The sequence below is a fragment of the Triplophysa dalaica genome, chromosome 13, assembly GCF_015846415.1.
Source record: "Triplophysa dalaica isolate WHDGS20190420 chromosome 13, ASM1584641v1, whole genome shotgun sequence".
Taxonomy (NCBI): Eukaryota; Metazoa; Chordata; class Actinopteri; order Cypriniformes; family Nemacheilidae; genus Triplophysa; species Triplophysa dalaica.
In genome coordinates this window covers 17946900-17972324 of record NC_079554.1, presented here as the reverse complement: position 1 = coordinate 17972324, position 25425 = coordinate 17946900, and the positions used below count along the sequence as shown (strand labels likewise).

The 25425-nt window shown below is 37.4% G+C and overlaps 2 protein-coding genes across 2 annotated transcripts; both read right to left on the bottom strand.

Moving 5' to 3' along the window:
• Nucleotides 1-3972: 3972 nt before the first annotated feature.
• On the bottom strand, nucleotides 3973-19759 carry stum (stum, mechanosensory transduction mediator homolog). Its single transcript, XM_056765349.1, has 3 exons — nucleotides 19475-19759; nucleotides 8487-8666; nucleotides 3973-8245 (listed from the first exon to the last, which is right to left on the bottom strand). Exons 1-3 carry the CDS (start codon nucleotides 19641-19643, stop codon nucleotides 8238-8240), a joined length of 357 nt encoding a protein of 118 aa, XP_056621327.1. The 5' UTR covers nucleotides 19644-19759; the 3' UTR covers nucleotides 3973-8237.
• A 3801-nt stretch (nucleotides 19760-23560) lies between these two features.
• Nucleotides 23561-24885, bottom strand: LOC130434885 (C-C motif chemokine 3-like). The gene is made up of 4 exons (XM_056765265.1): nucleotides 24754-24885; nucleotides 24444-24534; nucleotides 24215-24349; nucleotides 23561-23876 (listed from the first exon to the last, which is right to left on the bottom strand). The coding sequence occupies exons 1-4, from the start codon at nucleotides 24866-24868 to the stop codon at nucleotides 23840-23842; spliced, it is 378 nt and encodes a 125-aa protein (XP_056621243.1). The 5' UTR covers nucleotides 24869-24885; the 3' UTR covers nucleotides 23561-23839.
• Nucleotides 24886-25425: the final 540 nt, after the last annotated feature.

Sequence of the window (25425 nt, the reverse complement as noted above, 5' to 3'; positions counted from 1 at the left end):
CATTTAACTTGGGGTTTAAATCAAAATGTATGTGTGATGTCACACGACATGAGGCTGACATAATGGGTATTAGGCACCTATGTGTTAATAAATATTATTAATCTATATTCTATATTATTATTTCATATAGTGACAACTGGCAACAAAACGTGGCAACAAAATGTGGGTGTGCAAATACTATACAGTACCACATTTTCTTTGGGGAAAGTGTCCAGTGTTAAACAGAATGTTTGTTTAGATCACACGCTCATTGACTACTCAGAAATGTTATGAAGAGAGATTTAGGAGGAGAAACTGTACCTCTATGACCCCATTTGTTTACATTTGTGACGTCATACAGACACGGAGCAGCTGGTGGGAATTGCATCTTCAGCAGAAGTCTGGGATCTGCTTTACTTCTTTCAGAAGCATGACATACAACATCAAAATAATTGTAGTGACAAAATGTTAAAACGATAATTATTCGGCCATTTATTGCACTTTTTGAATAGTTAAACAGAAGCTAACAAGAGACTCGAGCTTGAACACGTCAGCGCGCACCCTGGCTTAGCGCTGCTGAAATGAATCAAAATATAAAAGTAATATAAACAATATTGTAATCAAAACAACTTTATGTGTTTGACAATTATTTTTTAGTTGATCGAACTATAATTATAAGTGTAACGTTAGGTATGCCTAATATTCGTGCACCAGAGCCATTGAGAGCTAACTGAAGTCCAGAACGCTGGAGCGTCACGTGACTCATGGAGCCTTCAGTTATGTTATCTCTTTAAATACCTTCTTTCATTTTTTATTCATTAAATGACTTGCGTCTTTAAATGTGTATAAAGTATATCACAGTCGATCTGTTTTGCTGCAGCTCCATGCGTTACTAGTAACTTCCGGGAACTATAAGAGCCTCAATTAAAGGTGAACTGTGTAAGTAACAGAGACCACTATTGGCGTAGTTGGAAATTGCAACCTAAAGCTCCGCCACCATCCTCTCCCTTCTATTAGAGTAGCTACGGTTGCCGTCACAGGACAAAAGGGTTCAATAAATGATAGCGGCCACTATCGGTGGTGTTGATAATTGCAATCTACATCTCACAGGCGAACAACACACTGAAGTTACGGACACAGGACAGAGATGTCGTCTGAGACAGCAGAGAGTAACCTTTGCAAATCAAGTGACGAGGTTTATTTACAAAGAAAAACAAATGAATTAAATTGACTTAATTCATTATTTACTCTAATCGTTATAGTGAAAATTATTGTTACTTGTATAACATTGTGTCAGTGATGTATTCGCTTATTTTGCATAGCATTTTTTGGCACGGTAACTTGGTTCGTAACATACAGCCTATTTAAACCGCTTGCTAATGCTAAAGTAAGGCATCACCCCAATTGATCGATTGTATCTTCTCAAATCTTCGTTGACACTGTATTACTGATAAACTATGCAACGTGGAAGTTTGGATTTTATACTATCAATTATTAAATTACACATTTGTATGCACAGAAGCTAATGTATTATAATATAATTTACACCCGATGTATGCAAATTATGATTGTAAAAATGATTTCTAACTTGATTTGCACACGGCCATGCAAAAAGGAATTATAGTACAATAACAAAGTGCTAAAAACAAGAAAAACTCACTTGATGCTCATGCTCATCTATTAGCTAAAGCTATCAAACAAACACTTCACTTATATAGCGGAAATTAGACACACTTACCCGTCTAGCAGAAAGCTGGCAACTTCGGCGTCGCTTAGCAAACCCTTTTCCTGCTTCAGTGCCCTCCATTTGGGAAAAGCCATGCCGATGTTTATTCGGGTTTTCTGCCGTTTTTTGTCTCGACTTCGCCTTGCTGCGTCGTATTTTCTCTTTTTTGAACGAACAGATTGACGCTCTAAAGGCTCTTGTGCGGAGTATGTGTGGTCCGCCATTAGCGCAAATTTTGCTTCTTACTGCAACAAAGAAGCGTTTATATTTCTACTAAAAAACACGACAAGTAAATGCTGTTATTGTTCTTCCTCTTCTTCTGCTAATCCTTCTATGTAGTCGCTTTGAAGCTGCCCCAAAAAACAGCCGAAGAAGAAGAACATATTCTCGCGCATCCTTCGTTTTACGAAACGCGCTCAGTTTGTCCGTGTAGTGCTACTATAGAAACATGGCTGTGCACATTAATAAATTACATGTAAGGGTGTGCCCGCGGTGTATATACATAAAATGGCTCATTGTAAGGTAATATAAACATTTCGTTTCATTTTGTAAGGTATTTCTTCACCACTCACAACACAGTTTTGTATTATATATTACATTTAGGTGAATAAATCCTTCAAAATCCTACACATTGTACCTTTAAACTGTTGGAGTCAACGGTGTTGACGCGACTCTCTCTGTCAATGGCTCTGGGGCGCACCTTGTGGACAATTATTAACGCTCACTTGCCTTTCTTTGAACACACCCCTTTCTCATTATAGACCATTATAGACCCCATTATAGACCGTTTACGAGAACGTGTATGAGAACGTGCACGTTTGTTTTATGGTGTAAATAGCATGTCAATGTGGTCCTATATTAGAGCGCCATCTGGTGGTTCTATAAATTTGACACTCTTTTGGGGGCTGGGCGCGGTCACCAGAGCAGTTTTCTTGTGTCTGTATATGGACACAAAGTGATTGAAGATGTCTATGTACTGTAGATAGAGGATGGCTCTGCAGTGTATATTTCAGGTTTAGACCTCAAGCCCTTTATTTACCTTTCTCTTTTCTGTTGTAAACAAACCCAGTGACTGTGGTCACGACTCTTGGTGGTACAGTTTGTTTGGCATATAAAACCAAACAAATGAGCGAAGCGTGGTTTTTCACATATCTTCATATTATATTAAATGGTTACTGCAGCTATTCATGGTGCCTCTGCTTGGGTTTATAATGAGAGACGAGAAAAGAGACCCAGAGGAATGCATCACAAAGGCCTAAGATGAGAAAAAACACTCAGCAGCACAAAAATCCAGCCTTATTTGGGAAAAGAGACGAACAGTTACGCTCTAAAAACAGAGTCGGACATAATCCTACATTCAAAACGTTTTAGGGAGAGAAAAGCTGCAATAAAAACATAACTGATGGTAGATTTTTGTAAATGAAATGATCTGCTTTAACCACAGCACCACCATAAATTTTTTAACATTTCAATATTTTTAATTAGAAAGACATGGACAATCACTCAATCTTAACCTTCATAGTACACAAAATTGCACTTATTTTGAGTTAAACATCAAGTGTTAACACTTAAAGCTTATAATTGTGAAAGTAAGACCGATGGCATTTGGAAAGTCAACATCCCTTTCCATTTCTTCAATGTGATCCACAGAATTACAGTAAGAGGTGGATTTTCTATGCAGCTTGTAGACATCCAAAAGGCCAGATCCCTTGAGACCCATTTAAAGCAAAGATGCAAGGAAGTAATTTCACCAAATGCACTTGACACATGGCAAAGAAGATTAAACCGAGCAAAACAAATATCGTGAAAATGGCATGAGAGCTTCTGCCTTGGATCGCGTCTCACACTTAATGTTTGTAAAACATCCTTTGCTTTCCCAAGAGAGGAAGTCTTGGCTCTTGTCTCATTTGAATTGTGTTTGTCTCATTTGAATTGTGTTAATTTTAGTAAATTAGGTAAAAGCCTTGAAGTCACGTATCCGTATTCAATAATGAGCCTTTGTGGCCAAACACTTTCTTCCTTCAAGCACTGTATTGTTATTGCAGACATCAATCTCTAGTTAATGTAGTGAGTAACAAAGGTAATTTATTTCATAATGATTTTGTAATTTCATGTTTGTACAGTAGGTTAGATACAGCCATTTTAGTTAAAAGCACGACAATGATAAATGTACATTTATTTAGCAAGAGTGTATCAAGTTTTGGTCATGAACCTGGATTGTGAGCGTTTGTGTAAACGGTACAATAAAGACACACTAACTAAAAAGACACTTTCAAAAAGCAGAATTTATTACACGCTGCCTCTGACATGTACAGAGGTGTGAGAGGTTACAATTCATTGTGTAAGTCTGCTGAGCAACATACGTCTGGCTGTAATAAATCCACGCCTTTGGACTGAATAACACTGATGGTTTTTAAATAGGCAGCACTAGAACAACACAAAAAATTCAGTTCACTTTGTATACATAAAAAATGCTCAAATACATTCACAGCAGAGACAAGCATCTATTCATATTAAAAAAAGAATAAAAAAAAATTAAGACTTCAGAAATGTTATAACTCACATAAAATCAATTCATAAGACTTTACTAAAGTTTTCCAAATGTTTTGCACATTCGGCATCATTTATTTACTTTGTTGCATTTACAACTGGAATCAATTTTAAAATCACTATGTTTGGAATCCTGCACTTTGCACTGCGCCTTTTCCAGTCAAATAACAACAACTCCCACTAGTTGTGTTATTTTCATACACAACATGAGTCAATTAAAGTAAGCAGTGACTATGGCAACTGTCCCACTATTCAACAACACTTGTTTTACTTCCGAAGAAAACGTTATTTGTCTGGGTGATGGGCTCTGGGTATTTAGGACTATTAGAGATTACAAATAACACGGTGTTAAAAAATCTATAGGGCACAATGTATAATAATATGTATTGATTTATTACTTGTATTTTACAATGAGTTGCATTGTGTTTAAGGGTTAACATACATTTTTAAAAACCATTACATTTTTTTCTTTTCATATAAACAGTACAGAATGTATCCCTTCAAAAAAATGTATTGACTTGTAAAACATGTATAAGTAAATCAAATAGATAAATAAACAATGTATAAGGCTTGATTTGAGTAATAAAACACAGCACACTAAAATACTATAAATACTGTAATGCACATGACCATGTAAATATTCTGTGTAGTATGTACTGTATTCGTACAGTAAAGTGTTGTGTGAGAAGCAAACTTTATACGTTATAAAAGGAATAGGTCACAAAAATTCATACAAAAAATCTGGCATTTACTTTTGTTATTTCAAACATATGACTTATCATAAGATATTTTTGTTACAATACACTCAAAGTGGAGGGGGACCATGTCCTTCTTAAAGAAATGGTTAATCCACAAATGGTTCCCATTGACTTTCTATTGTAGGAATAAAAATGAACTAGTCAATGGGGACCATTTTTGGGTGAACTATTCCTTTAAAGATGTGAAGCTTTAAGAAGGCCAAAGCACCAAATATATAGGAAATACTGCATTATATTCAGTGATTTCGGAAGGTGTTTGATAGGTTTGGATATGTAATTAACTAACTTTCCCTAAAAATGTTGACACGGTCACTATTAACTTTATATTTTATTAAATAGCAACTTCATTTTGGACATTATGCTTTTATAAATACTGCCGCTTTTGTTGTTCATTGGTGAAACATTGAAATTACATGGCAGAACTTCTTTTATGTTTGTGTGAACTATTCCTTTAAGCCTCCCTTTATTTTAGCTACATTGATTGCACATTTGAAAGCACTTTTACATACACTTTACAGATGTGTAGGTTATAAGGGTATTTGTGTCGACTTAATACATGTTAAGAATACAGAGCACAGCAAGATTGAATTAAAGAAATTTCCCTGACAGGTGTAAGGTAGACAGTTCACATGAGCAAGACAGATTCACAGTCCACTCTTCTGCTGTCCCTCAGCAGTCAGGTCAATTTATTCAGTAACTGAATATATATAACACGAGCTGGACTGAGAATCGACATATGAAATCCCTGGATCCCTGGCCGTCTCAAAGCTCCAATACGTGTTGGCCGGATGGCACGGGAAAGGTGCGCATGCCAGATTTGGAGGGCAGGAATCAGAGCTGCTGGGGGACGGCCTGCTCCCTGTACCCTGTAAACCGAGGAGCGATAGAGAGGTTATAAGACGGGCGGTACAAAAAGCCAAATGGGTGAACTGAATGGCTGAAATGGAACATGGTGGTTGAATAGCGGGACGTAACTTGAAACCTTTCCATTATAAAGTCTAAAGAGCCAATAACCATGACAACAACGCAAAGTACTTTAAAGTGATCATTCAGCCAAAAATGAAAAATCTTTCATTTAATTCCTTCATGTCATTCCAAACTTAAATTACTTCTGCAGAAAACAAAATATATTTTATAAAATGTTTGTAACCAAACAAAATTGGTTCCCATTGACTTCCATTGTATGGACGGAAATTTACTTTTCTGACAATTCTCAAAAAAACATCTTTTGTGTTCCACTGAAAAAAGAATCAAAGGTTTTTCCACGTAAAATCTGGATGAATTGTTTTGTTTATTTTTGGTGGACAATCCCTTTAAGGACTAGTTCAATATGAAAGTTTAATTTGTTTGGGGATTTCCTGATCATTTCTTTTCTGTGACCTTCAAGAAGGCACATACAGTACAGAAGATATCTTAAGCACTAAATTATGGTTTTATTTCCTATAAAAAGTCTTGAGGACATTTTGAAACCAACTTAAATATTAAAATAGCAGAAATGTTCATCTACCACCTGACGTGAGCTTCACTTGACACATCAATCGACCATCTGGAGCGGTGACTCATATATTGTCATCTTCATATATCACTTTAACAGGGGGTTGGCATTTTATAGCAAAGACTCAACAATCTCCAGCAACACTTAAATGTGGGCTTTATCGTGTAGTATTTACTGTAGGGTGGGCTTAGAATGGAAATGGATTAATGACTCCAATAAACTTAATAAAACATTACATTAGAACATTAAACGCTGTTAATAAATCAATGCATCAAAGCTTTCAGCTTAATAAGGTCAAAATACATTTTAAATCTGAAGCTTTTGCATGCAAACCATTGTGCTGCGTGTTTAAAGACAAGCGTAAGCTGGCTTCCGTACCACAAAGGCAAGCTGCTGAAATATCTTGTGAAAGCTCAGCGTGCGGCTGTGGTGCATCTCAGCAGACTCCGTATGATGTCTTGCCTTTGCTGGGCTTCTATTCTAATGAGCGCTATGACTCCACTGGCATTTAATAGACAAAAAGTGTCTCAAGCAGACTGACGGGAGACTGGCAGATGGCAGGAGGCACATTATCAGAGATGGATCAGAATGAGCTTGCAGCATGTGTAGTGATGATGGGATAAAACGAGAAACAGAACGGCAGACCTGTATCAAATACTTTGACGCTATTAATGATGATGTCATGCATTGTTTTATTAAAATAATGGCCACGTCGATTTATAGAAACGACAGCCATCAATATAAATGTGGGAGTGAATAATGTAAATGTATTGCACTGTGGGTATAGAATACGGGAGTCACTCCTGAAATTGTGATGACTGATGTATGACAACCATAGCAACATTTTTGGTGTTTTGTGGTAAAAAAACAAATATGATGGCTTAAATTAAGCGTGAGCTTTGTAATATCTTATAATTTCTTATACATGTAGAATTTTTTGGTTGAAGAAAGTGGATTTGGATGATTTTTTTAAGTTTTATAAGTTACAAAAAAGCGTATTAATGTGTGCTATTTTTAGACTTTAAAAGTCAAATTTAAGTATTATTTCTCAAATACTTTACGAAGAAAGATTTAGTTGTAAAAAGATTTAGTTGTACTAGTACACTTAAACCAATAATAAATTGTGTACTACACTTTATAGTACACCCGCCCCTTAAAGTACTAAACAAGTTTTTAAAGTGTATTTTAGTGCACTTTCCGCCTAGCAGGTAGAATTGAAATGGTACATTTTCAAGTATACTAGTATACTAAAATAAGAAGCTTTTGAACTTGAAGTGTACTTATTTGTAAATGTATATTGTGTGTACAAAAAAAATAAGCATTCGGACGTGGAGTGTCAACCATATATAGATGTAGTGTGTAGGTGTCCAGTATTTGGTGGTGCATCTTGTTTTATTTGAGGCAGGTCTGAAGATGAGTTTTAAGTTTTAACAGCACAGTCATATCTCAAGTTCACTTACCTTCAGAGACTTTCAGTCCAAACCGCCATGAGGTAAGAAAAACAAATAAATAAAGGGTTAGAAATATAAATCGATCAGTAAAAAGCAACATGCAAATGAAAAAAATCGCAGGGATTGCTGAAAGACTATATCTCCGTGTTTCATTAGCGCTATAGACTATACTATGAGGAGCTTTTACCGCCTACACGGAGCAATTACTGTGGCGCTCTCAATCCACTCCTACCAGCAGACTGCTCTAATAGTCATTGTTCAAAGGATTCTGGCACCTTCTACAGCCCTGGAAGGCAGAGATGGTATTATCAGGAACAAGAAAGATGTGAGATCGGACCTGAACAATGTAGCCTACATCCCACAGCATCCTGTAATCTTAGCTTACACTTACTACGCATGTTAAATTGTCAGACACGGATTTGTGAAAAATCAAGTACATAGTGTCTCTTGTATTATTATGCAAAAATGCGTTTGTGTACTTACTGTAAATCCCGAGGTCATTTAATTTATTAAATTTAAAGACATACTTGCAAGAATAACCATGTCCATTCCCCAAAATATGCTCATGATCCAGCCCACCATGACGATGGCGGTGAGGATCTGGATGAAGGCGGCTGCGATGTTCAGCCAGAACACGCAGCACATGTGTCTGTCGGGCAGATCTGTCCTCGCTCCGCACAAAACCGTGAAGGCTGAGATGAACGTACCTGCCACAAAAGCACAGCGAGAGACTCTGTCAGCATGTGCCAATGTGGTTCTTTTGTTTTTACATGTTTTAAAACAAGCAATATCTCCTGATCCCAGTCCGTAGGAAGGGATCTTACTGTCTTTAATGAACTCGTTCATCACGTCGTGAACTATAAAGTACATTAAGGTCGAAGTCATAATTATGATGTAAAATATTAATATTAGAGCTTGACTAGATATTATGATTAATAGTGTTCAGACATAACTGGTTGATTTGTATGACTTACTGACCTGAAAGAAATACCTGTGATGTGAGAACTCTTGTGAGGAATGTTAATATGTTCTCAGAATGCATTTTTAACAAAGGCAAAATGATAAACTTGCAAACAGGCATGATTTAAATATACATTTATAAAACAGACCAAAGAGAAAATAACATGGATATACATTGTACAGAATTTCCATAGTAACTTCTGTTTCTTGAACTCAATTAACATGGAAATCCTGCAAGACTGTTTCCCTCAATGGTCTTCAAACCAGAGCGATTAGGTTATAAAAATCTTTCCAAATTTATAAGACAGATAAGGATGATTCACAGAGAGGGACTTCGAGGCATCAGGCAACGCTGTGTCTTTCTGTAAAAAATGTTCATCATTTACTCACCTTCACGTCATTCCAAACCTGTATGACACAACAGAAGACATTTTGAAGAACGTCCACTAAATCAAACTTTGGCCCGGAATTGACGTCCAATTGTATGAACAAGATATTTTTGCTTTTACTTTTGTGTTCCACAGAAGACAATTTTGAACAAAAGGATGAAATAATATTTTTTGTTGTTTTGGGGAGCATTCAATGGAGTTAAAATGTGCATATAGCATGAAAGGGAGAACAATAGTTAAAGCAAGAATCCTTCATAGCTCACAAAAGTAATGAATCTCCATAAGAAAAGATAGCTGAGATGCCCCATAAAGTCACCATGAAATCAAACAGGAAAATTCAAAGTGTTTTAAACAGTGTTGCAGTGATTATTATAATTATAATAATTATCCGTGCACATTTTTTTTTTAATTTGCAATTTTAAACTTTAATCAAAAACATTAAGCTTCCCTTCACAAAAACAACAATTCACCGCATGATGTAACCCAGGGGTCCACAAGGCTGCGAGGGTGGGGTTGTAAAATAATTTAGTTTTTAACAAAATATAAAAATATAGTTAAGTTGAAAATAAAACCAGGCAAATAAAAAGCCATCAGCATTTCCCCCTCAATCATGACCCCATGGGGTGAAAACCTCACATTAACCACATTAGCAACCGCGTTAGCTTAGGTTCACCACGTTAAACAGTCCCATGTGCACACAGATTATTTTCAGGCTTTAAATTTAGGCTTTCTTATTAATCTAAATGAAACATTGATTAATATCGACCAAACACATCGCAGGGAGGCCAGCGGAGGAGGATGGAGAAGCGCAGCAGTAGCCATCGTCCTCAGGTACGAAAAGAGGCCACAGCAATCAGCACTCGAATCAGTTTGATGTAATTTGACCATCTGTAGTAATAGTTCATAGTTTTGTAGAACATCAAGTAAAGTAATGAGTAAATAACTATATATTATGTTAGGCTGTGGTGTGCTCTTTTGTGCTGTCATTTTGCGCGTTTGCTTATAGGTGCATATGCGCATTGGCGCACAACCTTTGTATACTTTAAATTCACCTCCGAGGATATTGGGGGTCTCAAGTCACTGGCAATGTTAGTTTGGGGGACGAGGCCTAAAAAGTTTAGGAACCCCTGACGTAAGCAACAAAAAGGGGTAGGACTACACTGACCGTCCAATGACCAGGCATTTGTAGTCTTCGCCTCCAGGCCCAACTTACAACAAACCAATCAAAAAGGGATGAGAAAAATAAAGCCCTGCCCTACATTTCTTCTAATTTCAGAAGCTGTTTCACTCGGATATACAGTACGTCACGGTATGGAAAAGAAGTCAATCGCAACTTTCGTTTCATGGATACTTGAAAAAACCCTGGATACTGTCTTTCATTTGTTGACAGTATGGGCTGGTGGTGTGCTTGGCTTTTGGAGAGGAACTGGGAAAGAACTCACATTTATCTTTTGGAAGAGGCTTTCCAAGTAGAAGGGGAAAAAGCATTTCTAATCCATTTCACAATATCTTTTTCCCATGGCCCTTATACAAACAATACAGACTCTTATTCTAAGAAAGTAGTCGTCGCTAACAACAGACACCAAGGAAGTGAAGAACGAATATAAAAGATATAATGCTTGCTTACTCTTAGTATTCACATTTATTTAAATGGAAGTTGAACAATGTGTGACCCAGTCTGTGGACGTAGGCTAAATTCTCAATCTAATTCTGAGATACCAAATCATCAAAGTTTGATTTCAATCATTAATTTCAACTATGATTAAAAGTTTTGACACGACCTTGCTTCGTCATATGAAATCTGAAAAATTTCAAGGTTATTTTTCACGGAATGTTCTGAACATTTTGTAGAAGGATTTTATTGTAGAGATGCACTAATACATAATATATATTTGGTATCGGTCGGAAAGCAAATTTTTTACACTATTGGCTATCGGAAAATATAGAAAAGGTTAAGAAAATATATTACGATATATATATATATATCGTAATATATTTTCTTAACCTTTTCTATATTCTATATAAATAAATCTTTCTTAACTTTCTGAATATATATATATTCAGAAAGTTAAGAAAGATTTATTTAATCTTCAGAATCGGTATCGGCAGACATCACTTTGAACAATCAGCTTTCGGTATCAGTGGAGAAATTTAGTATCGGTGCATCTCTAATTTTATGAAAGAAAACATTAAATTCACAAATGACTTAATAGACTGCGTCACCCATTACCACCCTGCTATACTCATCTTTGGTTTTGGTTTGTGTAGTATGAACACGGACCCAACCTAAGTGATACGCCTTGATGTATGCAGCAGTCTAATTACAGTCCATGATGTGAGAACCCCCACTCCATCACATCAACACACACACACTCTCCCTATAAAGCAAGTGCTACACTGGTTAAGCGTCAGAGTGTCCCCGGCCCCTGCACATTAGGCTCACAATGACTATAATTTTCTTTGGCTTCTCACACATGTGCTTGACTGTCAGTATAGGAGGTTAATTATTCTGCTTTGTCTTACTCGGAAGAATGAGAACCAGAAAGAGAGCGAGAGAGTCTCAGGTGTGAATGCTGGTTTGGAAAGCGCTAGGTTGTTTATACACATGTTTGTTATATAAACCAATTTGGTAAAAATAGTTGTCATGACCCTCAATGTTGCGGCGTGGAATGGAAAACCACTTATCTCTCTGCCCACCAGGCTGAGCGAGAGCCTCGGTGGAGCTTTTGGATGCGCCATTCAATAAATATTTTCAGGAAATCATTCACAAGCCGCCTCTCTTGTTGATTACACAATTGATTAAGTTTGTTCAAGTCACGACGTATGACAAACTATTTGTTGGATGTGGAAAAAAAGACAAAGCTCTTCTGTCTCGCTTACAACACCTTTTAACATTTTAACAAGGTCCGAATTGCTCTGCTGCTGAGGGTGGAGATACGGTTCCATTCGGTCCGTCCTTAAGGGTGAGGAAGAGGTCTGATCCAAATTGATCAACCCTAGTCTAAACACTTCCGGATTGACAAAACTGTTCGTGGCTTTCGTGGTGTCAATGAAACTGAATCATCTTGCATGATGTATCAACAGACAGCAATGAAATTGCACCCAAGAGGTTGATGTATAACAGACACATCATGGGAAATGAAGGATTAGCCTCGAGGTGTGCCTTGAAAACATGCACGGAGACACCGGAAATTGAAGATTGCACAACAGCTCAATGGCCCATATTTATAATAGCACAAGGTTGCGAGCCAAGACAGCTTGCGAAAAGACATGACAAAGCCAGTCTCATGCCTACAGCCATCGCAGTTCCAATCCCTTCTGTGAGATTACTCATCACACTTCCATTTCTCACAATAACACCGTTTAAAACGCTTTATAACCCCTTTATAGAGATTTCACTCAGACCGAATCCGTAGTTAATAAACATTGCATGAAATGTTTGTTTTTTTAATTTAATATAAGGCTGTTAAAAAGAACCTGTTTTTCAATACTGTACCTCAAAGTAACAAACCAAAAGTTATTTTTCAACATTATGTCTGTAAGGTTTTGGTGAAAGAAAGTGCTGCCATCAACGCATTAGTGTAATTTGTAATAAATTGATCATATATTGACATTAAATAAATAAGAATATATTTTCTTTGCATCAGGCATGTTTGATGGTATTACCATAAGCTGCTCCCACTATTACAAAAGAACCAACGGCGGGATCCATCCACTAACCATTCATACTGACGGCAATACCGTGCCAAAAAACTCTAATAAAATATAAACTCTGTCGTCTGTCTAAAAAAAAATTATTAGGATTGCCTTGTAAACTAATGGTACTGTTTAATGTGTTGACAAAATGTTTATATGCTCTCCTACTTGAAAGTCGCTTTGGATAAAAGTGTCTGCCAAATGAATAAATGTAAAATACTTTAAAATAAATGCAGCTTTAATTCGAGCTTCTCCATTTTTATAGCAATTTTGAGAATCTTAGAATTCCTATTTTAATCTATTTCTTATAGTGTTTCTTTTTTCCTTTTTAATTTTGCACTACATCATTTTGTTTCTAGTCCGCATTGCAAAGTATTTAAATTATGAAAATGATAAATAATAATGTAAACATCCGGTTACATCACAGAATCCTTCATGGCCTTGAATTATTCAGTCTATTATTAGCTTGAATCCACAAGAGAGTTCACATACGGGCCAAAGGTTAAACAACACAGTCCTTTACGTGACGGTCGCAGGATTTCTGTCTTGGTTTTAAAGAAGACCAAAGAGAAGCTTTTAAAATGTATTAATGGAATTTGAAATGAAATCCAGGCATCATTTTTCAGCCTGGTTAAAAACACATACTCCCTTTTTTTCCCATTTAAGTGCTCTGCCTTGGAATGAATTCAGGGACTGGCTTATCTCTTTCAATCTTACCACAGACAGGCAAGCAGCCCTCTGCTAGCATCTGCTGTCATGGAAACAAGAAGAGCACCAGGGCTAGTGTCATGGGTACAGTTCAAAGAGTTTTGGGATATAGCATCCACATGAAGCTTTCGACTTTATGACTGAGAGTTACACATGTCATTTTAAATCTGACTGTTTATGAAGACATTTTTGTCAGCTCAGTTTCAGATGTGTGTAGTTCTGAACATTCGATAAAAAAATGTACGCATTTTAATAGGTATGACCTCTCTGGTCACATAAAACCCAAATGATACTAGTACAATAAACTGTATTCCCCTCCATTTCAGAACTTGACTAAATGCAAATCTTTACCATTTACAGACAATAAAGGTCCAGTCCGGTGTGTGAAATTTAACAGCATCTTGGGTGAGGTTGCAAATTGCAACCAATGGCTCATTCCACACCTCTACCCTCCTTTTTGAAGCACTACGGTGGATGACAAAGGACAACGATGTCGTCCAGTTTTCCATTCTTTTCCGAAGGAGATGATGTTTTTTTGAAGTGCGCTCTGTAGAGCAGTTTGTCCGTTTAGGGCTACCGTAGAAACAACATGGTAAAGTCAATGCAAGGGGACCCGCGAAGTATGTAGATAGAAATAGCTCATACTCATAAGGTAATAAAACATAACACTTCATTATGTAAGCTGTATATACACTTCTGAAGACATAGTTATGTGTATTACATTGCATTTCTGTCAATGGATCCTCAAAAAAATACACATTGGACAATTAAAGGTGACGTTCCCCTTGATGCCAATTTTCAAACTTTAGTTAATGTATAATGTTGCTGTTATAGCATAAATAATATCTGCAAAATGATAAAGCACAAAGTTCAATACCAAGCGAGAAATTGGCTTTAACAGAATTTACTTTTCAAGGACTACAGAGAATGGCTGGAATCGGACTGCAGCCCTTTACTTCCCGGGCAAATGATGTCACTATTCCGTGTTTTTTTATAACCTTCGCCCAAGGGAATACGCCAAAAAGGGGTGAGGCCTTCCTTAGAGAAGAGGAAGAACCGCTGGAGTAGTGTTTGGTTGTCACGGATTGCAAACATTTAACTGAGCTGCGCGCTTACTTTCGAATTCATCAAAGTCCTAAAGCTGGTAATAAGAATTACGCTACACACATTCTAAGATGACCAACAGTCAAATAACAGCTTCCATGACTTTAACATCGGCTGTGAAAGATATTCTGTGTAATACACTGATATTGTGTGTGTGTGCGCACACCTCTAAAACATGGGTGGGACATCTTCAGACACACTCTAAGCTGGTAACCAATCACGACAGAATGGGTCAGCTTTACCACTCAAAGCGTTTCAGAAGTAGGGACTTTTTAGAAACGGCAAAAAGCCTGATTGTTTTTGAGAAAAGGGACAGCGGTGAACAGACTTGAAATAAAAAGCGTTTTTTTTTTAACTAGAAACGTAAACATAAAGGGAAAGTTCACACAAAAATGGAAATTTGAAAACATTATGTTATTCCAAACCTGTGTGACTGACTTTCCTCTGCAGAACACAGAAGATATTTTGAAGAACGATTATATAACCAAACAACACTGGACCCCATTGACTTCCATTGTATGGACACAAAACACTGAGACATTTCTCATAATATCTTATATATACCGGTCATATACAAGACAAGATGTTGAGTAAATGACAGAATTTCTATTTAACATTTATGTTAGTCATTTAGCAGAAGCTTTTATCAAGAGCGACTTACAGATGAGGGAAACAATGGAAGCAATTGGAACAACATAAGGACAACAGCATAGGTTCAATAAAAGAAAACTGGTCTCATATAGCCTATCACAGTATACATTGCTTTTTTTGAGTAGAAAAGCGATAGAAGTCAGAACTGATCAGTCAGGTCTTGATGGAAGAGATGTGTTTTCAGACGATTCTTAAAGACGGCCACAGAAACTGCTGATCTTGTAGCAGCAGGCAGATCATTCCATAAATGTGGAACCGATCCCAAAAACGTGAGAGAGATTTATTACCTTTTTGAGATGGCACAACAAGACGTCGTTCGTTTGCAGAGCAATGGGATCTGGCGCGTATATAAGAAGCGAGTGAAGTTAAGGGGGTGCCAAATCAGTGGTGCTCTTGTAGGCCAGGAGCAGAGTCTTGAATTTGATTCGAGCGACTATAGGGAGCCAATGTAACTTAATGAAGAGAGGAGTGACGTATGCTCACATCGGTTCATTTAAGACCACTCTTGGCGCTGCATTCTGGATCATCTGTAGAGGTTTGGTTGTCCAAGCTGGAAGTCCAGCCAGTAGCGCATTGCAGTAGTCCAGTCTGGACAGAACAAGAGCCTGGACTAGGACTTGCGTAGCATGTTTGAATAGGGAAGGTCTAATTTTCCTTATATTGTAGATTGTATTTTTGGGTGATCTATGCCTTTAACAAGGCTAAATAATATACTTTATAATATTTGTTGAATCTATTTAATGAAGAACCGCTTTACAATCAAGGGAAATGTTGTGCCCAACTGTGTGTAAACCAGACATTTAGTTTTGGCATGAAATCCACAAACATGACCCTGATTTGGTGCACATGCAAATAAACATAACATCTGGCGCTCAGTGCATACCCTGCCAAATATCTGCAATTAAAGGTGAAGAGAGCAGCTTGGCAGGCATAATACACTAACTAGGGTGGTAAACGTTCTCTGACAACCCGAATGCAGTCTGTGCGCTAAAGTGAGCCCCGTTTGGCTCTTGGCATTTTATCATCACCATCCAAACATGGGCTCTCTTGTCATAATATTCTGCTCTAGTTTATGTGTAAATGAATGTGCTTCAGACCTGAGCATGTTAAATGATATGAGACAGGCACAGTTTTGCTCTTAAAGCTGCCATAACAAACGCAGTTTTTGCCAATCTCATATTAATCCCTAGTACCTATAGGAGTAGAGCATACTTCGGATCTTCGAAGAGTATTTAGTTTGATCACATGTGTAAAAGAGAGATACAGCTGTACGATTATTTCTGCAAAAATACGACAGGGGGAGGAACTAAATCACGAGCATACGATATATAATCACAATACATTTTTCCTGGATTACTATTGGTTTACCATAAATTCGTATTGTTTACGTTATGCAGGTACGCCCCGATAGCCAACAAAACACAGACATATGACTTAGTTTCAGTTCATGAGGTTCATTTCCGGTATCTTTTAGCACTGAGACCGTGCCTTCTATCAGTTTCAAACGATCTCCAAATCCAGCTTTATATCCACCGTTTATATAACATCCGTCACTGAAATGCTGTGAACAAATGAACACACCTCGACTTCTCTCTCTATCGCAAGAGTATTGAGCTGCAGATGCAGGCCCACAGCGCAGCCAATATTGACGCAGCGCAGACAATCTTGATGCGAAGCGGGTCTTCCTCACTTGTCGGTTGACGTGTGGGCGGACTATTCCGTGCACTGCACTGTGGGTGTGCTTTTCCAGAATTGCCCAATAAGGGACTAGGAAAGGTTGTTACGAAATGGAATTTCATGTTCAAAAAAAACTTTCCGAAACCTTTACGCACATTGGGGGAGTGTATCGAGCACAGAAATGCTATGTCTTACGTCCAACTCGTTTTTTGACAAATTGACCAAGTTAAGCATGAGAAGCCAGCATGTTAAACATTGTAAATAAGTCAGAATGCACGAAACACCATTGCAGGCCCCTTTAAAATGCATCTTAGGTATTTCAATTCAACATTACATGAGAGGGAATCATAAAGGACAGAGAAATTTTATATGACATTTGTTTATTATCTCTTGTTTCAATAAGGAGAAAATGTTAACGTAAATCTCCAGTTTCTGAAAATGTTCTCGTACAAAGGACTCAGAAATTGAATGTGTCACCCATAGTTTCAGGAAAAAACTGTTGGAAAATGCTCAGATTCAAAGATAAAAAAAATTGAGATTTCAATATGAACTCTCTCTATATAATATTTTATTATTCCCTGTCAAAACGATCTGAGCTACCCTATTAAAATCTTTAACAATTGTGCATGTGTGTTAAACCTCTAAGAGAAAGAAAAGACTCTGTGAATTCTCTAAACAAATAGCGTGCATTGATTTATACTAACTGCATGCCGACCCACGATCGCTTTCACAAGACCTCGGGCAGAAGAGCTCGATGTCCTCCAGAGTCCGGAGGGACTGGCCGAAATTTGATAAGAGCCAATGAAAAAGCTATGCTGAAATGGACTATAAGATTAGATGACACGAGGCACGGTTCCAGTGGGGGTATCCTGATGGATGAAACCAATATTGACAAACATGAGAGGGCCACAAGTGGCCGAGTGAGGCGGTAACAAGCTCGACAGTTGTCATTTCATTACCGTGGGTTAAAACGAACTGCAACTGTCAGTGCTTGGATTTAGAGCTTTGAAACACAAAGCACCTCTCAACTAAGACAAAAACTGAAACCTAAAGGTAAAATATCTACGACACCAGGATCTAATGGGAAAAAGAGCGAGGCTAATCTGATGTACAGAGTTTTATGATCCATAAAAGACTGGAGAGCCCAGAGGTATCAGTTCATCCACCCAGACAATAACAAGAATTAGAAGGGTTCAGATAAGGAGCGTACCAGGTTTAAGTTTCATTGCTTTTTTTTTCGTCTTTGATGTTCATAACCAAAGAACATAGTGTTAGATTCTTCTACTGTTCAATATTTCAAAGATATACATTTTCCTGTAGGCTATAATTCTCCAAGCGCATTAGACTCAATATCATATTAACATCCAAAGTGACTTACATTGCATTATAGTATACATTTTTGTTTCTACTTATGTGCAATCCTTGGGATCAAACCCATGACCTTGATGTTGTTAGCGCCATTCTCTAACCACTGAGCTACAGGAAAGCAAAGTACTGCACTGTACAAACACTACAGTCCTTTGATTTAATGTTTCTAATGCAGTCAAACTACAAAAGCATCATTGTGAGGAAATAAGAATCCATTTGGGCTTTGGAAACCTCCATCATGACCAATCTATTTGCAATTAAGAAGAGAGGCTGTCTTGTTAAAGGAAGAAAGGAGATAACAGATAACACTGAAGACCCACGGGTCAAACTATGATTGAGAATCAGGGTTGACATGACAATAGTACGCTTGGATGCATAGATCAGCTATGAAGGAGAAAAGGTCAAGTCATCAATCAGGGCAGATGGAGTGGATGCATTTATTCATCGTTAACATTGTCTTGACTGTTTGTGTGGTTTGTTGTATGTGTGGCTACAATTACGCACGAGCTGAACTAAAACGGCTTAGGGTATCTTGACTTAAATGTCTGCAAGAAACTTGAGCTGGTTTTTCGCGTACAGACGCTTCAAGTGAGCTGATTTATCCAAAATGATAGTTTTATTCCACCAATTGAAAATGTAATAAATAAAACAATATAAACATGAGTGCACATGAATCAATGCACGACTGAATGAGCGGATAAACAAATACAATGAGCCTTGCGCAAAGTGGCGCAACTGTCCGATTGTTAGTATAAACGAATGTATTATCCACAAAGGATATAGGATAAAAAGTAACATTTTGCCAAAACATTACTTTAGTGTCACACTAAAAGAACTTGTTGATGAAATACATAATTCAGGACCAACTCACAAAAAATACACGAAGCGTAATACAAGATATTAAACAGAATACAGAATAAACACGGTTCTGCACAAAAAGCAGATCCCCGTCTGTTACTCACCCAGTCCGGGCACAAATGTGTTGAGAAACAAGCAGATGACAGCTACGGGAAAAGGCATATAGGGAATGGCAGCGCGTAAAGGTCCTTTCTTCTCCCTTACTTGGACGACAACTCCGCTGGCAGAAGATGAAACTCCTTTATCGTTCATTTCTGTGTCTTTCCGGTCCATTTTCAAATTTAGTAAACTTACAGAACACCTTAAACTCCTGGTTATTGTTTATACTGGACACTGTCAGACGCAGCGAAACATTGAAGTCAGCCAGTGCGCGAAGTGAACGGTAGAGGCGTCACGCTTACTACAGTGTCAGTGAGTGACAGTACACAACACAATACATTTAAAGACATAGTGGTGTTAGTAAGGTAAAGAAAAATGGACACGTTCGAACGAAAAATAGTACCACGTTTTAGTTATATCAAGTTTACTAAAGTGAAGTCATTTGCGAAATCAAAATGCAAGAAAATGTCTTTGTGATCAATTCACTTTGTCTACACATAAAGTTGTTTACACGTTATTTCAACTTCATTTTTTCTCATCTTGAATCTCAGCTGAAGTTAATTTGTTTTGTTTCAGTTTTGATATAAAGGTGTGTTTAAAGTGGTGTATTAAAAAAGATTTACGCACTGTGTTTAGGATTGTTTTTACATGTTTTCCTTTTACTATTGATGTTAAAACGTCATTATAAATTAGCATTACTAAGTGTAAGGATTATAACAATTCATAATTCCCCAATTACATAAGATAAATAATTGACATCACCCACTTTATCTGGCAGGGACTCCAAAGGTTTGTGCAAAACCCGATGATTCATGAAAAAGCACAAAAACCTAACTTTTTGATCTCGTATATGATGGGCTATTATTAGGAAAGGGTGGCTTGTGCTTGACACAGTTTTGTTGCAGCTGACATGTTGCACAATGAGTAAAAAGAGCATTCAATGGCACAGCCATCATCACAATGAGCCACACAGCCAATCAAAACCATCTGGGTCTGTTGTGTCAACAGCTGTGAGTCTAAAGCTGTTTTACACTCATCAGAACACTTGCCATTTCCCCATCAGGAAGCTTTGAGCAATCTTTTTTTATGTGGATGGTATTCTTTTAATGTTGTTTTTAGTAGCTTAACATTATCGTTTCAGTGCACACATGCAATGTTTTGAGGCTAATAGATTTCCATTGGTTACATACTGGTCCATTATTTGTAAATTATTGCCTAAAGTTGGCCGTACAGGTTCATCAACAATTGCTGCAGAGTTCATCTCCGGATTAGTGCTTCCGCAAAGTTGTTCTTAGTGTTCACAGAATTTAAAATATCCTTTTTTTGTGGATTAATTGTAAACGCGGTAATGACTTTCTTGAGGGGGCTATGAGGGGGTGTAAAGGGCATGCAATGTGGATGAGTGTAGGTTCTGCTCCTTGGATGGAAAAACGGCAACAGTCAATCAATTTCAGCTCAGGCTGTTTTGACATTTTAAGTACACACATGCACTCTTGATTTAATGATATTCTGTCAGTCTTTGGATACTCACGCAATTCCTCCCCAGTGAGGTTTAGCTGCTCTGTTCTTAGGTCCCTTAACAAATATGGACCAGTTGTTGGATATCTCTTCGTAAATATTCATCAATGTGAACCCTAAGGTCGTTTGCTGTAAGGTTGCCTATAGCAACAGGCTGGTATTGGTGGATATGGTTCATATAAAATGATATGACAATTATTAAAGTAATTCTGGTATTTCATAAACTCTGTGTCTTTGGGTTGCTAATGTATATTTTACAATCCATGTGGATTTACAAACCATAAAGGTGTAAACAAAGCACTACCACAAACAAAATATATACTAATCAAGTTCTGTCGAATATTATTGCATTTTGATGGGAAATCAGAATAAAAACACATCTTGAATCCTTTTGTACTCTACAAAAGACACTTGTGTAGAAACTGTGTTTTTGAACACCTGTTTGGTCTAGTGTCATGTCTGGTACATCAAATCTGTTGGATGCACACTGGCAGTCTTCTGAATACACGCAGACTTTCTGCTTGGCGCGTGGCTGTTGATAATTTTGGAATAAAATATTCAATCCGCAGTCTTGTGACAAACAAACAGAAGCACGTGTCTGATGTAGTTTCAGTGGGTTGGTTAGAGATCTTAAAAGCATTTAGTCTAAAATTGAAAAAAAAGCAAACATTTGTTGTTTTTGAGATTTGAGAACAAAAAAAAAACATTTAATAAGCCTTAGTGTCTTTAAGCCATTCAACATGTTGCCGTTTTGCATTTGGCAGACACTTTTATCCAAAGCAACTTGTAGTGCATTCAAGCTATATGTTTTATAAGTATTGTAATATGTGTTCCCTGGAGGAAGTTATTATGTACAATTGATGCAAGATTGTGGATGAACAGTAAATGCACACACACTAAATTACACCAGGCCTTTAAACATGAAATAAAATACTAATTATGTAAAAACATACTCACTCACTCACTCACTCACTCACTCACTCATACGTATGTAGTGCCATAATTGATCATTTTTACCCCTTAATACTATTTCTTAGATGATTAGCTTCCTTAATATTGGATATATATATACACATTATGGCTATATTAATACATTCTTTAGACAATCAGAAAACCTCAAAGTGCCATAACACTCTAAACATGCTGGGCTATTTTCAACCCAGTATAGGTACAAACTCAATTATTGAGGTAAATGAATACTGAAAATGTAAAGATTTGACCCAACGATGCATTTAAACAGCCCAGCATTTTAATTTGAAAGAATCTAATGGTTGGGTTTGTCCTTTCTGACCCAATCTTGGGTTGAGCATTTTTAAAGAGTGAATCTTATTGGCTTAGACTATGTACTGTTTTAAGAAGAATTTTATTTTTGCAGTATGCTGTATTTACCTGTAGCTTTGTTATTGTACAACAATTAGATTTGTTATGCAGTAGCGACCACTAGTGGGCAGAATGGTAACTGTCTGTTTTAAACAGTGTGAGTCAAGAAAGTCAGATGGTACTGCATGGGCTTACTGAGAAGAGCAATATGTCTGGATGAGTCCAAGTGTCCTCTTCTACCATTATCATATTGTGGGTGATCCTTTACATTGTGATGTGGTTCACTTGTTTACTTAAATTATAGTGATTTAGTACTTTTTTAAAGTGAAAGGAAATCCCTTGAAAATTAAAAGTACAATTATGTTTTGTAGATAAAGAGTGATGAATAAGGGGGGGCACGGTGGCTTAGTGGTTAGCACGTTCGCCTCACACCTCCAGGGTTGGGGGTTCGATTCCCGCTTCCGACTTGTGTGTGTGGAGTTTGCATGTTCTCCCCGTGCCTCGGGGGTTTCCTCCGGGCAATCCGGTTTCCTCCCATGGTCCAAAGACATGCATGGTAGGTTGATTGGCATCTCTGGAAAAAATTGTCCGTAGGGTGTGAGTGTGTGAGTGTGTGAGTGTGTGTGTGTGCTCTGCGATGGGTTGGCACTCCATCCAGGGTGTATCCTGCCTTGATGCCCGATGACTCCTGAGATAGGCGCAGGCTCCCCGTGACCCGAGGTAGTTCGGATAAGTGGTAGAAAATGGAATGGAATGGAGTGACGAATAAAATATATATTTTAGGGAATCAACTAAGAGAGTAAAAAACATTGATGTTAAAACCCTGAATAAAAGCTGTGGGAAAGGGGCGGATTACCATGTCAAACATCCATAGTTTCACACAGTGGCAACAATCAACCTCAGAACTGCCACTGACAGTCTCAACATGCTATTGATTTAGCCATCATTACTCAATCAAATGAGCCTTTTAGGAACATATATATATACTTGTTTGATAAAAAATTGAATTTGTATCTCTTATTTAATTACATGTATGTGTTCTTTTATTAAAAACAAGTTTATGGAGCAATATCTTCTGTCTTGTACAGTTTTTTGATTTGCAGGAGGGCAGAAACAGTTTTTACATACAAGACTATCACATCACTGAAGCCTTATTAACACTTAAGATAAAAACAAATGAAAGTGCATACATTTCGTTTGAGCTTCCTGCAATACTTCATTATAGAACGAGACCAAAGTATACTTACGTTTTTTAATATAATGTTTAATATAGCAAGGACGAACAAACAGGGGTGTCAAAAATCAATCTTAAAACAGAGTACATGGACAGATGCAGTTTTTCTTTGCACAATATAAGCTGCTATTAAAAATATCAAAAGTACTTTCCAGGAAATGGCTCATAATGCAGATCGAAAATAAATGTGCAAAAATACCAGCGTGTACATCATGGTGAAGAATTGTTGTACCATAGAGTGCAATATATGAAAATTCCAGCTGTGGTGTCCTTTTGTGCTCATAGTAGAGAAATTCAGCTATTCTTGCCCAGGGTGTATGCAGAAGTGATCAGACCTGTCATGAGGACAAAAGGCTTGATGTACAGTATAATAAAGAGGTATACTTTTAAATGACTTGAGCCAAGTGTTTATTTCACTGTTCTAAGAGACCTTGTTAAAAAGCAAATGCAATAAAGTCCTGAATTGTATTACATTTAACATAACATGCATATTTTAAAATAAGTTAACTAGTATCAATTCTGTTATTAACGTAGCACATTTAACAATGTGCATTGTTGCAAAGTAGCTATAGAAAACCGTATTATACAATGTTTTGTTACAGTTCATGATTACGTAATCTGCAACTAAATAAGAGCTTTTTAAATAAAATATAAAACAAAAAGAGGAGTTTACTTTGGCTCAGTGTCCGCTTCAGAATTGGAATTGGGAACTGGCATCTCAGTTACGGGACTGCCTAAATCCCTCATCAGGTTCTGAACCCAGCTCTCTTCAGGGTGGGCACAGACTGTTTGTTGCTTAGTGATGAAACTAGATTTTCAAAGGAAAAAGTTACTGAAAATGATTTTATATACTGTATAAACGTATTTGATGTCGACAAAGACAATAAAAAAGGTTTACCTACATGAAGCCATTCACGGGGCAGTCTTCATAGGTTTTGTGGTAGCCTACAACATGCTTTATGGGTGTGGAGGTGAAGGAGATGCAGCATAATTCTAGAACGCGTCAAAATGAAAGTAATGAAAAGCATTATTCTTAATGTGCTTAAAATTGGGACACACAAAGCCAACAGATGGCATTCAAACAATGTTGGGCTGTTTATGAGTGTTTGTTGGCCATTAGCCGGTACAGCAAAGAAAAATATATCCAACTGGCTACCAATTAATTTCTAAATGATCCAGGCCCTAAAAAGAAAAACAAAGATCAAGACAAACCTTTACTGAGAGTCGATGAGCTGAAACCAAAGAGCAGAAGACAAGTGGTGGTGATAGAAAAATCCATGTGATCAGTTGTAATCTCGCTCTTGTTTTTTTGCTGTTGTGTATGCATATGATAATCTCACTAATGTGTGTGTTTTTCCACTCTGCAAGGTTTAGGTAATGTCTTGAGAAGCAGTTGACCTAGAGTCAGTGAAGTCTATACTTCCTGTGTAACACCCTGACCGCAATACATCAGAAATGTATTTTCAAATTGCCTTCGCATATTAGTCTATTAAACTAACTGTTTAACTGTGGGCAGTCATGGCCTAATGGTTATAAACTTGGACTTGTAACCCAAACCATGCCGGTTCTAGCATCAGTAGGGATTTTAGGTGGGGGGAGTGAATGATCAGCGCTCTCCTCCACCTTCAATACCACGTCTGAGGTGAGACCCTTGAGCAAGGCACGATCCCCCCAACTGCTCCCCGGGTGCCGCAGCAGATGGCTGCTCACTGCTCTGGGTGTGTGTTCAAGGTGTGTGTGCTGCTCACTGCTCTGTGTGTGCACTTGGATGGGTGTGTTTGCTTTTGCAGGAGGTGTGTGACATTTTGTGATTTTTGGTGTGGGGAATAAAGCTGTGGTTTAAAAATATACAAGTAAATGTTATAGGTTTATTGAGACATCATA

Bases quoted from the DNA above. Each gene is read 5' to 3' on its own strand.
- stum (XM_056765349.1), bottom strand. From the start codon at position 19,643: ATGGACCGGAAAGACACAGAAATGAACGATAAAGGAGTTTCATCTTCT. The intron at 8,667-19,474 runs GTGAGTAACAGA...CTTTTGTGGCAG, and splicing joins CACATTTGTGCCCGGACTGG to GTACGTTCATCTCAGCCTTC.
- LOC130434885 (XM_056765265.1), bottom strand. From the start codon at position 24,868: ATGCATACACAACAGCAAAAAAACAAGAGCGAGATTACAACTGATCAC. The intron at 24,350-24,443 runs GTAGGTAAACCT...TTGAAAATCTAG, and splicing joins TGCCCCGTGAATGGCTTCAT to TTTCATCACTAAGCAACAAA. The intron at 23,877-24,214 runs GTAAACTCCTCT...TCCTCATGACAG, and splicing joins GAAGCGGACACTGAGCCAAA to GTCTGATCACTTCTGCATAC.